This window comes from Mastigoproctus giganteus, chromosome 12, assembly GCF_048544385.1.
Source record: "Mastigoproctus giganteus isolate SK-2022 chromosome 12, ASM4854438v1, whole genome shotgun sequence".
Classification (NCBI taxonomy): domain Eukaryota; kingdom Metazoa; phylum Arthropoda; class Arachnida; order Uropygi; family Thelyphonidae; genus Mastigoproctus; species Mastigoproctus giganteus.
In genome coordinates this window covers 18,677,107-18,692,140 of record NC_143586.1, presented here as the reverse complement: position 1 = coordinate 18,692,140, position 15,034 = coordinate 18,677,107, and the positions used below count along the sequence as shown (strand labels likewise).

The window sequence follows — 15,034 nt, the reverse complement described above, 5'->3', positions numbered from 1 at the left end:
GAGCAAGAGTGCCATCAACATTTGGCTTATACAATTTATTCAAAACCTTAAACACCTCAGTCAGATCTCCTTGCAGGTACCTAGTATCCAGCATTAACCATCCAGCAGAAGTGAAGTCTTTCGTTTCTTCCCTCACTAAACTTGTTACTCTTCTCTGCATCCTTCCTAAAATGAGTTTCTAGTACTCAAGATGTGACCCAGTTATTGTCTTATGCAGTGGAATAATTACAATCCTAATCTCCCCACTGGCTAAATTCCTGTATACCACTGACAAAACCCCATGCGCTATCCTAACAACACACCTCTGCACTGTTCAGAGAACTTTATCCCTGACTGAATGATTACGTACTTAACCCCCCAGGTCTTTTTCATTCTCCACTATCACACTGAGTGTGGTACCAGACTGTTATATTAATCTGGGATTACTGCTATCTATATGCAGTACTTTCCATTTCTCAATGTGAAACTACAATTTACACTTTTCAGCCAATCTGCCTAATTTTTCTAGACTTTGTTGTAATAGCAGACATGGTTACTGTCATTTACTATCCAGCCAACCTTTATATCATCGCAAAGTTAAACATTAAGTCAAATGTCGAGAGTAAAAAACAGTAAGCAGCAGCCATTATCAATCTACTACAGGATGGAAGCCTCCTCGACAATTCATGGTGAGTGAAATGGACCATAATTTGCTGCACTGGTCCAGTGCGGGTTGGCAGATCGACCATATCGCTTGTATAATGTATTTAGGAAGGACAGGGTAGATCCTTATTGAGTGACCCTTATTTGAAAGGGTCACTCAAGAGCTGGATTTAGGGAATAATTTCGACATTGTTTATTTAGATTTCAGCAAAGCTTTTGACTCAGTCCCACATGAGCGGTTGCTTTATAAGCTGGATCAGGTTGGAATCACTGGGAAAATCCTTAGATGGATAGAAGGATGGCTTCAGGGCAGGAGGCAGAGGGTTGTGATAAATGGCTATTCCTGAGATTGGGTTGATGTAAGAAGTGGGGTTCCCCAAGGATCAGTATTAGGACCACTGTTGTTTTTAATTTTCATAAACGACATTGATGAAGGGATAGAGGGTGTGATGTCTAAATTTGCAGATGATGTTAAAATTGGTAGAGTAGTTAATGATCACTGTCAAGCTGAGCTTCTTCAGAGAGACCTAGATAGACTTCAGGAATGGTCAGAAAAATGGCAGCTATGCTTTAATCCAACAAAGTGTAAGGTATTACACCTGGGAAACAGTAATCCCAAAATAACTTATTCACTTGGTGGAGTTCAACTAAACCCAGTACTGGAGGAAAGGGACTTGGGTGTTACGATATGGTCAGACATGAAATTCTCTGAGTATTGTAAACAGGTTGCAAGGAAGGCCCATGGTGTCCTATCGATGATCTATCGAACTTTTGCAAGTAGAGATAGGGACGTGATAATCCCATTATATAAGGCTTATGTTAGACCACACTTGGAATACTGTGTTCAAGTATGGAGACCGCACTTAAAGAAAGACATCGAGCTTCTTGAAAGGGTGCAAAGACGGGTAACTCGCTTGGTGAGATTGGCAAAAGGGCGTCGTTATGAAGAAAGACTTCGAATATGTGGGTTGCAGAGTTTGGAAACTAGACACCTTAGAGGAGATTTGATTGAGGTGTTTAAGGCTCTGAGAGGCATCAGTAAAATGAATGAGGATGAAATTTTCAAGATTATAAATGATGCTAGAACTAGGGGACATAAATTCCAGGCCGACCGGGCTAGCCGAGTGGGTAAAGTACCTGCCCGGCAACCCAAAGGTCGCGGGTTCGATTCCCGCCTCAGGCTTGGATCGAAGTACTGCAAAAACCTTGGGAGGTGCAATATGGCCACAGAAGCCGATGCGCCAACAACTACCAAATCAAAAAAAAAAAAAAAAAAAAAATCATAAATTCCAGTTACGGGGGAAAATGTTTAGATTGGACTGCAGGAAGTTTTATTTTAGCCAGCGAGTTATAAATTACGGGAATAAGTTGCCTTCATGGGTGGTAGAAGCCGACAGTTTGAGGAAATTCAAAGGTCATCTGGATAGTACTTTCGGGTAAGGGAAGCGCATAGGATGATAGGTTTAATTTCCTTTTTTTTTTTTTTTTATTAATTATTATTATTATTTTTTTTTTGTTTTTATCATTGTTTTGTTCGGATTTTTTTTTTTTTTTTTTTTTGGCTGGTGCAGCATAAGCCATAGGCTTTCTTGCACCATGCGGCCATTACTAATACTAATGTTTAGCAGTCAGGGGGCACAGGTCTACTCAAAGAGTGTGTGTTACTGCATTCCTGCTCCTTACCACTTAGCTAGAAAGGGCATGACAAGCTTACTAGTAATTACTTACTTCACATTTTGATTACTTCCTGTTTGTGATTTAGGGAGACATTTGCCCACTTCCAATCCCTGGGGAACCCGAAATCAAGGATCCCTTCATAATTGTGGCTAAAGAAGGTTTTTTTTTTTTTTTGTTATGAAAACCCCGAACACGAGGTATTAGAACCTATAGTACTGTTCTTGGGTTGGAGGTTGAGAAGACGAAAGAAAATATTTGTGGACATTACACTTGAACTTCTGTAGACTGTAATTTTCAGGAAATACGTATGACGGAAGGTTGTTCCAGAAAACGGCAGTTGAATGAATAAACAAGGAAGATGAAAAGTTGGTTCTGTGAGTTTGAAGTTGGACACCAAATAGATGTTGGCTGGTGACAGCACGTGATGACCTTTGAAAGAAAGAGAGGAAATTATAGAAGCCAATTCAGAAGAATGGTGCCCAAGGAAGTATCTGTAGAAAAGGCATGCAGCAGAAACAGTATATCTATGAGACAGCGAGTGGAGAGACTCTGTTAGAGAGAAGCCATTAATTAACCTAACCACCCTCTTCTGAATGGAATCTAGAAGAATGGAGAGGTTTTGAGGGCATCGCCCCAGATGTGAGAACAATATTCCATGGCAAGGCAGATTTGCGATTTGTACAGAGTGAACAGCTTTTTGGAAGAAAAGTAATGCCGAGAGCGAAAGAGAAAACCAAGTTTTTTAGATGCAGAGGAAGCAATATTTGTAATGTGCTTGTGCCAAGAGAGATTAGAAGTCAGGGTAATCCCCAAAAGAGATATATCATTTTGCCTAGAAATTGGAGTGTCACCAAAGATAAGCATAGGAGCAGAAGAATCCTTTTTGCGAGATACAAGACAAGACTGAGTTTTAGAAGGATTGAAATCAACTAAGTTGTCTTTGCCCACTAGAGAATTACCTGGAGATTGGCATTTAAGGAATTAGTAGTGGATATTTGAGAAGTTGAAGCTGATTGACAGGGAACGATTTCTTAGATGGAAAGTGGAATGCAATGTGCTATCATCGGCAAAACTATGGATAGGATTTCCGGTCAATGGAAGGTCATTAATATACAAGAGGAAAAGAGTGGGGGAAAGAACTGAACCTTGGGGGGGGACACCAGCATTAGTGGAGAAGTTAGAAGATAGAGAGCCAGCAACCATCACCCTCAGTGAGCGATCAGAGAGAAAACTGGATAGCCAATTACAAAAAACAGTTGGCAAACCATAAGATGGAAGCTTGTTTAGAAGACCTTTATACCAAACACAATCGAAAGCCTTTGACATGTCAACAGCAACTGCTTGTGTTTCACTGAACTTTTCCATTGAATTTGTCCATAAATGGGTAATATAAGCCAGAATATCACCAGTGGATTGACACTGATGGAATTCTAGGTAGTTTAAGAGTTGGCAGTTAATTGATTTCTCCATTACTTTAGAAAGAGTGTAAGTAATGTGATGAGAAGGATTTGTCACCCATTTTAGGAACTGGATGGATATGAGCAAATTTCCAAGCAGAAGGAAAAACACCTTTGGAATAAGAAAGTGAAAAAAGGTGGCAAAGAAAGGGAGTAAGTTCAGGAGCACAGGTTTTGAGAACAAGCGGAGAAATACCATCACGACCTGGAGCTTTCTTAGCATCTAGATTTGTAAAAATCCATCTGACATCCTTTTGACGAAAGACCACAGGAGGTATTGAATGGAGCGTGTTGGGAATGGTGGGAGGTGTTTAACCAAGGTCATTAATTTATGAGTTGACACCAAGTTGTGATTTATGAGTTGACAATCACCAAGTTGTGATCTGAGGTGCCTAAAGGACCACTGATTTCGACTGTGTACTTAGAAGGGTTGTTTGTGAGAAAAAGATCAAGCATTTTGGCTGTATGGTTAGGATTGTCCAGTATTCTTGTTGGTAAATGAACAATCTGTGCAAGGTTATTAGTAATTCCAAAAACCTTGGAAGTTTGACCAGCTGGGTCGGTGTGACTAGAAAACGGAAGCCAGCTGGAGTTATGAACATTAAAATCACCAAGGAAAATTACCTCACTGTTAGGAAAGTTGGACTGGAGAAAGTCAAGTTGCAAAGTGAGGAAGTTCCATTTGACTAGTGGAGTTTGGAGAACAGCAGAGACAACAGATGAATTTGACACAATGAGGTAGAGAGATTTTAAGCAGATAAAATCGAAAAGAGGAGATTCCAAATTACCAAGTCTCTGACAGGGAATAACAAAATGGACATATGCACAAGTACCATCTTTGAGGCGAAAGGAATCATACAGCAAATAATTTGAGCAACTGATATGAGCAGTAGTTGAATCAACCAATAACTGAGATTCTGTCAGAAAAAGTACATGGGGTCTGGCAGACTGCAAGTGAAAATGGACATGATTGATATTAGAATTGAGACCATGTATATTTGTGAAATGAACTAGGAAGTGTTTGCTTACCTCTTTTGCTGCTTTTAGGTACAATAAAGGATGACTACTGATGATATTACTGGCTGTAAGGAAGTATTCACAATAAAGTATTCACAGGGTGGATGCCCTCGAAGAAACTAAATTGAGGGGCCCATCAAGCTCTCAGCTGCCCACATCAACGCCAGAGCTTGCACTTGGGCATCGCGTGACACAGAGACAACCCCCAAGGCAGAATGCGCTGGTCCCGAAGGAACTAGTAGTTGTTGGTGACTCTATTGTCAGGGAAACGGGGAACATGCTTTGTAAAAAAGATAGGTGGAACAGGACCAGGGTATGTCTGCCAGGGGCAAAGGTTGATGACGTTGTAGAGCGAATATCATCTTTTAAGGGCACAAAAGGTGATATAGTTGTACACGTTGGCACTAATAATATTAAGAGTAGGAGACCGGCAGAATTACTTAACAAGTACAGGTCACTGTTGAACAAAAGCCGAGAATTAGGGTTGAATTTGAAAGTGTCTGCAATTCTGCCCAGACACGATAGGAGGGAGTATATGATGAGAGCCTTGTCGATCAATTCGGCCCTGGAAAGATTGTGCAAGGCTCAAGGGGTAGAATTTTTTTCAGCCTGGACTGTACTTGTTAACAGGAGAGATTGCTTCTACAGGGATGGGATACACTTAAATAGAAAGGGTGCAAGAATATTTGCTGATGCTATCGAGGCAGTGTTAGGTGGGTCGGAAAACTGCTAGCTTGGGGGGAGACAAAGACCAATAGATTGACAGTAGCCACTGGCAGAGGTGAAAGAGATTCTTGCACTGCTTCTATTAGAATGAGCAGAAGCCTGAAAAACAAGATGCATGGTATTTCAGAGACTGCTGGGAGCCATTGCGGTACAAGTAAACACATGGGTTGTGTTCGGGTAGCTAAGAATAGAAACAGGTGCAGGTATACTTGCGTGTACACCAATGCTGGGAGTTTAGTAAATAAATTTGATGAATTTGAGGTATTGCTCAAAACATCAAAGGCAGATATTGTTGGGATATCAGAGACGTGGTGTCACACAGATATAAGGGATGCAGAACTGGAATTTGGGGAGTACAACGTCTACAGAAAGGATAGACAGGATAGGAAGGGGGGAGGGGTTATGCTATTAGTTAAGAAACACATAAAAACCAAGGAAGTGAAGCCGGTCACAATCGCTGGCCAGTGCAGTGTTGAGTCAGTTTGGTGTGACATAAGCATTGGGAGATCAAAATTGAGAGTAGGAGTGTGCTATAGGCCTAATGACTCTGATGAGTATAATAAGGAACTGTACAGGGAAATAGAGTGGGCCAGTAAATCAGAGAGTCTTATAATGGGAGATTTTAATTTCCCAGATATTGACTGGAATTTGGGGGCTGGTTACTCACACACTAGCAGGGCTTTTGTGGATTTATTGGATGATTGTTTTCTACATCAGCATGTTCGGGAGGCAACTAGAGGGAGTAATACTCTTGATTTGATTATCAGCAGTGATTCTTCATGCATTAAGAATCTGCAGATAAATGAACCACTAGGTGGCAGTGATCACAGTGTGCTGAAGTGGGAGTTACTGAAAGAGGTAACTACCATTAGGGGTAAAGGGAAGGGTTATTGCTTCCGTAAAGGCGACTACGATGGACTGAGACAGTATTTAAATTCTATACAGTGGGACCAACTGATGATGTTACCAACAGCAAATTCAAAATGGGAAGCATTCAAAGAACTTATCTTGGAAGCTACTAGGCTTTACATACCAACTAAGAAATATTGTTCAAGGTTTAGGCCAAAATGGATGTCAGATGAACTAATGAGGCATATGGCAGAGAAGAAAAATGCATGGGATACTTACAAATTAACACATGACACAGAAGCCTATGATAGATACAAGTTGATATGCAACCAAGTTACAAAGGAGGTTAGGCAGGCGAAGGCAGATTACGAGAAATCCTTGGCAAGGGATGCAAAGAAAAACAGCAAAGAGTTCTTTACTTATGTAAACTCTAGAAGGAAGGGGATGAATCAGATTGGTCCACTTGATATTGATGGGTCAACTGTTGATGATCCTGCTCAGGTAGCTAACAAACTAAATGAATATTTTGCATCGACATTCACACATGAGGAGTTATTCAGCAAGGGGAATGCCAGAGGTGTATTCAACTCTAGCAGTAAGCTACAGAATCTTGAAATAACTGGGTGTAAAGGAGGAGAAACTGTTGAAGATAAACACAAGAAAGGCACCCGGGGTGGATGGGATCTATCCAGTTATATTAAAGGAGGCAGCAAAGGAAGTAAGCAAACCCTTAGCCATAATTATGAGAGCTTCCTTGGACTCAGGGGAGGTACCCATAGACTGGAAATGTGCAAATGTGACCCCAATTCACAAAGGAGGATCAAAGGCTGACACAAGTAATTATAGACCTGTGAGCTTAACTTCTGTTCCAGGAAAATTAATGGAGGCACTGGTTAAAGAAGCACTGCAGGATCATTTAGACAAGACTTCAGTTATAGCTCAGACACAGCATGGTTTTGTTAAGGGGAAGTCTTGCCTGACCAACTTGATTGGATACTATGATGCAGTCACAAAAGAACTGGATGCAGGGAATAACTTTGATATTATATACTTGGATCTTAGAAAGGCTTTTGATACTGTTGCACAAATTGGAGCAGTGTGACATTGGAGGCAAATTGCTGCTATGAATAAAGGGGTGGTTGAGGGGGAGAAGACAGAGAGTGGTAATCAATGGACACTGCTCATCGTGGACTAATGTTATTAGTGGAGTCCCTCAGGGCTCAGTGTTGGGTCCATTATTGTTTTCTGTATTTATAAATGATATTGATGATGGTATATCAAGCTTAATGTCCAAGTTTGCAGATGATACAAAGGTTGGCAGGGTTGTCAAGGACACTACTGACACTATGCTGCTGCAACAGGATCTGGAAAGGTTGAGCAGATGGGCTGAGAGGTGGCAAATGAAGTTTAACATTGACAAATGTAAAGTACTACACATGGGAAACAGCAACCCCAGAGTAACGTATCAACTCTGTGGTACTACACTGACAGTGGTAGAGAATGAAAGGGACTTGGGGGTGATTGTGCAGGCAGATATGAAGTTCTCTGAGCAGTGCAGACGGGCTGCAAGAGTAGCTCATGGAGTATTGTCAATGATATACAGGAATTTTTCCAGCAGGGATAAGGAGGTGATTATTCCATTGTATAAGGCAATGGTCAGGCCACACCTAGAGTACTGTATACAGGTCTGGAGGCCTCATTTCAAGAAGGATGTAGAGCTGCTGGAACGAGTACAGAGAAGGGCAACAAGATTAGTGAATGGAACAAAGGGGTGCTCTTACGAAGAAAGGCTTAAGTTTTGCAAATTACAGTGTCTGGAGACTAGGCACCAGCGAGGTGATCTGATAGAGGTGTATAAAGCCTTGAATGGTTTAAGCATGCTCAATGCTGATGGGATTCTTCCTCTAGCTCAGAAATATCACCTGAGAGGGCATAAATTCAAATTGAGGAAAGACCGATGTAGGATAGACGTGCGGAAATTTGCCTTTAGCCAGCGGGTGGTTGGTTGGTGGAACAGACTGCCATCCCTTGTGGTGGAGGTTGATAGCCTAAATAAGTTTAAGGCTCAGCTGGACAGGTATTTTGAACGAACAGAGGGGTGACGTGGAAGTGGGGGTTTTTTTTTTTTTTTTTTGGCTGATGCTGCATAAGCTTGCTTTCTTGCATCAAATGCCTCTACTAATGCTAATGCTAATGCTAAAACAACTGTACAAGGTGAAAACATGTGGTCACTCGAAAGAAAGTAACCGTAGTCATTTGCATTCAAGGACAAGCTATACAGCAATGTTTGAAATTTATAATGCAGTTCACTTGTTAATATTTCCAGAGGGATTATTGCAAAATATTGTTCCTGAAAACAATTACAAAAAAGCAAAGTGGTTTTTTTATAAAATGTGCAGTGGACAAAAATTGTTCTTAGTGGAACTTCAGCGTCCAAGGATAAAGCTGACTTACAGCTATAATGCAAAATATTGTTCCGAAAACATTTATTTATTACAGTAAAGCAAAGTGGTTTTTTTATCAAATGCGCACCGGACAAAATTGGACTTATCTGAACTTAGGCATTCTACGATGAAGCTGACTTATTAGAACTTTAGCATCTGTTGTGAAACTGAATGCAATAAAGAAACAGATTTATTAGAACTTTCGCATCCGCAATGAAACTGACTTACTAGAACTTAAGCATTTGTGATGAAAGTTACAGCTCTGGACCTTTGACAATCTCCTGGCCTTCCCTCCACCAAAAGAGTATTTTTATTTCTTTCTCTCTGTCTCTTTTCCTTAGGGTCGGACTAGAAAGGTGAACTCCCTCCCCTAAGGAGTTTTTTCCCCCAAGTGAATGAAAGGAACTGGAAATCTCAGGAAAATGAACCGTTTTTTCTTCGATCGGTAAACAGCTACTCTGTCAGCACAAGAGAAGTGAAATTACATTTGCAGCTCAGAATGAAATTCAGGCATCCAAACATATGACACTTTATGGTGAATTTTTCGGGCATGTGTGTGATAATGAAAATTCAATTTTTCTCTTGAAATATTTTGATGGTATCAAATGCATATCAAGGAAATATCGAAGTAATCAGTAACAATTACTTACAATTTCCCAATCGGTTACTACAAGAAGAGTAACAGATTGTGAAAACAATCCGTTACTCTAGCATATATATATTTTTTTCATTTGCACACCAGGTGAGATGCATGCAAAGTTCCTTCAACATACGTTTTCGAAGTTTATAACACAGCTATCAATAAAAATATTTTCTTGAAATTTCGTTAGAAGATCAAATATACATCGATGAAACTACTGTTCCGATATAGTCCTCTAAAAACAATTACAATAAAGCGAACTTTTTTTTTATGAAATGCGCATTGTAGTGATCAGTTTTATGAGTTTTTTTTTTTCTTCTTCTGTTTCCACTGTGGTTTCCAATAGATGAATTTCCTTGATTTTTTGTTAGTAGATACAATACATATTGAAGAAAGAAAATACGATATTTTTGTTTTTCAAAAACAATTTGTTGCAATTCTTTCGTACAACAATTACGAAAAGCAGTAAAGCAAAATGTTGTGACAGAGCGATGCAAAATATTGTTCGAAAGTAATGTGCTCAACTGTTTGTTTTCCAAGAAAGTTGCTTACATTTTTATTTTCTCCTTGGATCACCTTGGTAACGCTAATGACGTAAGCTTGACCAGTCAATTATATCTCCATGTGCGTTGATTTGTTTTAGCCAGCGGCATGCCGAGATGATGCGCGAAATTCAAACGAATGCTGTAACTCATAATATAATCAAAAGAATCTGCCGCAGTTTTAAGGTCATAATTTCATAAATTGATATGTGATCGTACATTTTCGCTGTTTTTGAGTGAATTAATAGATTTTTGCTGCAATTTAAAGGTAGGAAATCAAAGAATATACTTCTGTTTATGTATATTGAGAGTTTAAATTTTGTAAACTGAGTAGAAATGATTAGTTTTTTTCAGGGGGCAATTTTCAAGTTAGGCTTAAAATTAGGGTTACTGGGGGATGGGACAAAAGTAGGGTTAATATAATTGCATAGATCCCATCTGCCTAGGTGATTATTTCCTTTAAGCTTCAATAATTTCCCTTCCACTTTCTTCTCAGTTATCACAAAATCATTTAGCTCTCAGTTATAACTTGGTATACTTCTGGTATCCCCTCCACAGACATTTCTTCATATATGAATGTAGATGCAAAATATTTATTCAATGTCAGCAATCTGAACATGATTATTTATATTTATGTCTACCCTAGGTCAACAGGGTTCATACCTCTTGATCTAGTGCTATCAAAAGTAAAGAAGAAGTGCATATTAGACTGCCATAAGTAATAACACTGATGGCAATTTACTTTTGATGAGAGTGCAAAGTAAAAATTAAACTAGCATAATGCAATAACTGCCTGTACTACATTAAACTGTATAATTCAAATGGCATTCTATCGTTTATACTCAGAACAGAATAAAATATAAAATAAGCCTTATCAAAATATCTTGCTAGCCAAGAACCTAGCCATAAAATGTCTTAATAACATAATCCCCCCCCCCCAACCATCAAGAAGGTCCTACTGTACTTTGAAAAAAGAGCATGCTATATGGCATAAACACTGATATAAAAATCTAGTTACCTATTTGTCCATTTTCACAACCACCAATCAATGTATTTACATCTTTAGGGGAAAACTCCAAACTAAATAAAGCAGAATCGGGCCTGAGCGTCATATGTGGCTGACTGGGATTTTCTAATTCCACAGAAAAATTAAATATATAATACAACAAATTTGAAATATTTTTAAATGTTACTATCTCATAATAAATATCACTTAAAATGTTTTATCATTATAATTAAATTTTATGACTATTATTAAAATTCAAAGTTATTAATTACAGGGATAATAATACATTACTATACATGACAAGAATATAGCATAAAACAATACCAGATTAAAGAAAGAAAATCTTGGCAATATCTATAATAGTAACATACAGATAATTAAGGCATGATTTTCTTGACATTTGCTTATGATTTTATGTTAAAGACCAACAAAAAGATTGGTAACAAGGTTCAAGTGCAGAATATTTTAAGTGAAAGGCATTAATATGGGAGATAAATATATGAGTAAACAGTGCTTTTTTTATGACGGTACACAGCGGTACGGCATACTGGCATCTTTATTAACAGTGACGTGTGATATTTGGATGCAGTGCACTTTGAAATTTGTAATATTCCGTAAATTTTTTTCACATGTTTATCTACTATTCAAATAAGCTTAAAATTATTTAACTTAATTTACATTTTTCACTGTCTATTGTTAAGATATTTCCTATATAAAACTGTATAACCATTTTTATAATTCTAAATTACTCAGTTGGACCTCTGTTTAATTATTTTGAATTGCCCTTGGAAGTTACATTTAAAATAGTTTCATTGAGCGAGAAAATTTTCATATAGCGAATGGATTAGGAGAGAATTAACTCTGTACGCCCTGTTCGCATTTCTAGCTTTCAGACAATTAGTGCTGCTCCGTGAATTAAGAGAGCTAAAGGGATTACCATTCTACAACTTAGTGGTACCTGGTAAAAACTATCTGACCACCTGTCCAACATATGGAGAAGTCGCGCTGGTCTGCAGTGAGCAGATCAAGGTGTATTCCCAATGGGCTCTGGCCCACCTTCTACTGCAGTGGTGTCCAAACATTTCCCGTACAGGGGCCATATTCAAAAAAATTCAAAGTTAGATTTCTTTAGTGTGTTACATTTTCCATATCTTGTTGCAGGTAAAAGTAAAATTGAAAATATTCAAAAATTTTATTAAGTACAATACACAATTACATTTACTAAACAAAACATTTAATGAGATTTTTTTTGATAATTAAGAAAATTTAAAATGCTGTTATAGTTCACTTTCCAGATAGGCCGTAGGTTGGACACCGTGAATCAACCGTAAGCGCCCCGTTCGAGAATTAGAAAAGTGATTTTCTTTTACTCGGATAATATTAGTAAAATAATAAGAGGAGTATACCTCAATATAGTGCGTAGAACCCTTCCGTATGATACCCTCCAGAAATTAAAACGGAAAAAACGAAAAAATCGGCAAACTTACCGGTACATTAGAGTAAAAAATAAATAATTAAATAATCAATTTAACACAATACAAATCAATTTAAAACAATTAAAAATCAAATTAACGCAATTAAAAGAATCAAACGAAAATATTCAAATTAAGAAAATATTCAGCATTCTAGCTGATTTTTCCCGGTAAGTTTGCCGGTTTTTTCCGTTTTAATTTCTGGAGGGTATCATACGGAAGGGTTCTACGCACTATATTGAGGTATACTCCTCTTATTATTTTACTAATATTATTATCAACGTAGAACATATTGAGTAGCACAGCTCTGATTCATACTATCTAATTAACTTTTAAAACTCTTATTGACTATTTCATTCACTTCCTGTCTCTCCAGCAGTAAACAATCGATACACACAACTATGGGATATTTTTTGAATGGCTTGGTACAAAATTACATTAAATCTACACTAAGGTACTCGGCCCAAAGTTACCATATTTCTTTTCTAAAATATTGCCTTCAAAACAACATCGTTCCGAAGTTTGCCAGGGTAAATTTAAATCAAAAAATATCAGGCATAAAACAACTAACACTGGCGACATCGCGTAATATCGTCAAGCTTGCCTTAAAATCTCGTTATTCGAATAAACAAAAATACCTTTCTCAGGTTAGGAAGCTTCGCGATAAATTAAAAAATTATCTACATCCGAACGATTGGTCTATATTGAAGACCTCCATAGATTTGCGACGGGAAGCACAGGCCTCAGAAATAAAAAACAGACACGTTAACAAGTTGCAAACATTATCCGATAGGTCAAGACACGTTCATGCGAATTCTAACACATTGTCGCGGGATTGCGACCAAGTTCATACGAGTTGGGTGACATCCCCCCCCACAGACACACAACGTGTTACCACAGAATATGTCAGCTAGTTCACGAACACCCCCTCACCAATTATCCAACGAACCGACATATCAACAGGTTACAAACCTTTCCTCGTGTACACTATCACAGGACCAGATTTCGCTTTTATCCAAAGGACTAAATTATAATTTACCACCTCGAAAACTGCCTAAAAAACAATGCGTAATTGATATTGAATTTGGATTTCGTAATGTTCCACAAAAAGATATATTTATTCAACAAGTTAACCAAGTAGTGAATAACAAAAAAGAAACGCGACTTCCTAAATTGAATACACATGACAGTTCAGCTTTACGAGAGCTTCGGGGAAATAAGGACATTATTATACAGAGGGCAGATAAAGGAGATACAGTGGTAATACTAGATAAACTTGATTATATTAATAAGTTAGATTCAGTTGTGTCAGATACCTCCACATATTGTGAAGTAGACCCGGCACTGTTTACCAATTTGGTCAATCAATACAATAAAATGTTAACCACGTATCGAAAAAACGACTACATTACCATGGTTCAGTTAAAGGAATTGAAGTCCAGAACATACAATATTCCTGCACTTTTCGGTCAGGTAAAATTACACAAGACTGGGTTTCCTATTCGACCTATTGTTTCCTACAGGAACTCGGCATTTTCATCCTTAGCCACACATGTGTATAACATTATAAAACCCTTTAGACAGGTAATACAATTTGGGATCAAGAACTACGATACATTATTTAATACAGTCGGTCCTCGTATAACACGTGTTTGCATTACACGAATTCGATCATACACGATTTATAAATAGGGGAACGTTATCTTATATAACACGAACCGAATTCGCTTATACACGATTCGCCTTTGTGTTTACAAGAAATGGCAGTCGAATGCGGAATCACCCCAACTGAACGCAACACGATAGGAACGAAGAAGATTCTGAAAATGTATTTGTGTTTTATATCAGTGAAGGGGAAACACATTTCACCATAATAACGTAAAAACCAACACAATTCCAGCTATCGATATAATCGCAAATGCAATTAGATGGAGTTTACTACCAGTTTATAACAGATTCCACTAGCAGAAACGCAACTGGAAATTGTTTTTATTGTTTTATGGTAGTAACCCCCAGAAATGTGCTTTAGTAAAATGTGAGGTGTTAATAGTGTATCTCGGCCTTTACGGTGTTGTTCATTCAGTTGCTACACGCGCGCAGCTTTGTTTTTGTGTATCAAGCGTGCCACCTCGTTTGTAATTGTGCTTTATTCCCTAAAAATGAGTAAAATACTTAAAAGGTGTGAAAAGGAAGCGTCCTGGCTAAGACACTGCAGATTCAGAGAGAAAAAAAAAGAAGCAATATCGATAAACAGAGGCGGACTGGATCAAAAATTCTTACCCGGAAAAATTTGTAGTGGCCTCATACTACGGTTTATGGCCAAAATCACACCGGCCTCCGGCCCACCGTGGTTTCCCCCGTAAGGCTTATGGCCAGTCCGCTTCTGTCGATAGAGAAAAAATATGAAATTGTGAAACGCTTTGAGCGAAATGAAAGACCATGTGATATTGCACGTGCTACAGACCTAAATGAGGCAACGCGGAGAATTACAAAGAATGCAGAGAAAATAAAAACAACTTTCATAGCGGGAACAACTCAAAGTGTAATTAAAATCCATTAGAT

General features: G+C 38.2%; 1 protein-coding gene across 1 annotated transcript in view; it reads right to left on the bottom strand.

Moving 5' to 3' along the window:
• LOC150076751 (dynein intermediate chain 3, ciliary-like) overlaps positions 1 to 15,034 on the bottom strand; it is a 115,092-nt gene that overhangs the window by 45,070 nt on the left and 54,988 nt on the right. Inside the window, exon 5 of the mRNA XM_090386639.1 lies at positions 11,013 to 11,126. Within this exon, the coding sequence (XP_090242765.1) occupies positions 11,013 to 11,126 (114 nt within the window). The remainder of the gene's footprint in view (positions 1 to 11,012; positions 11,127 to 15,034) is intronic.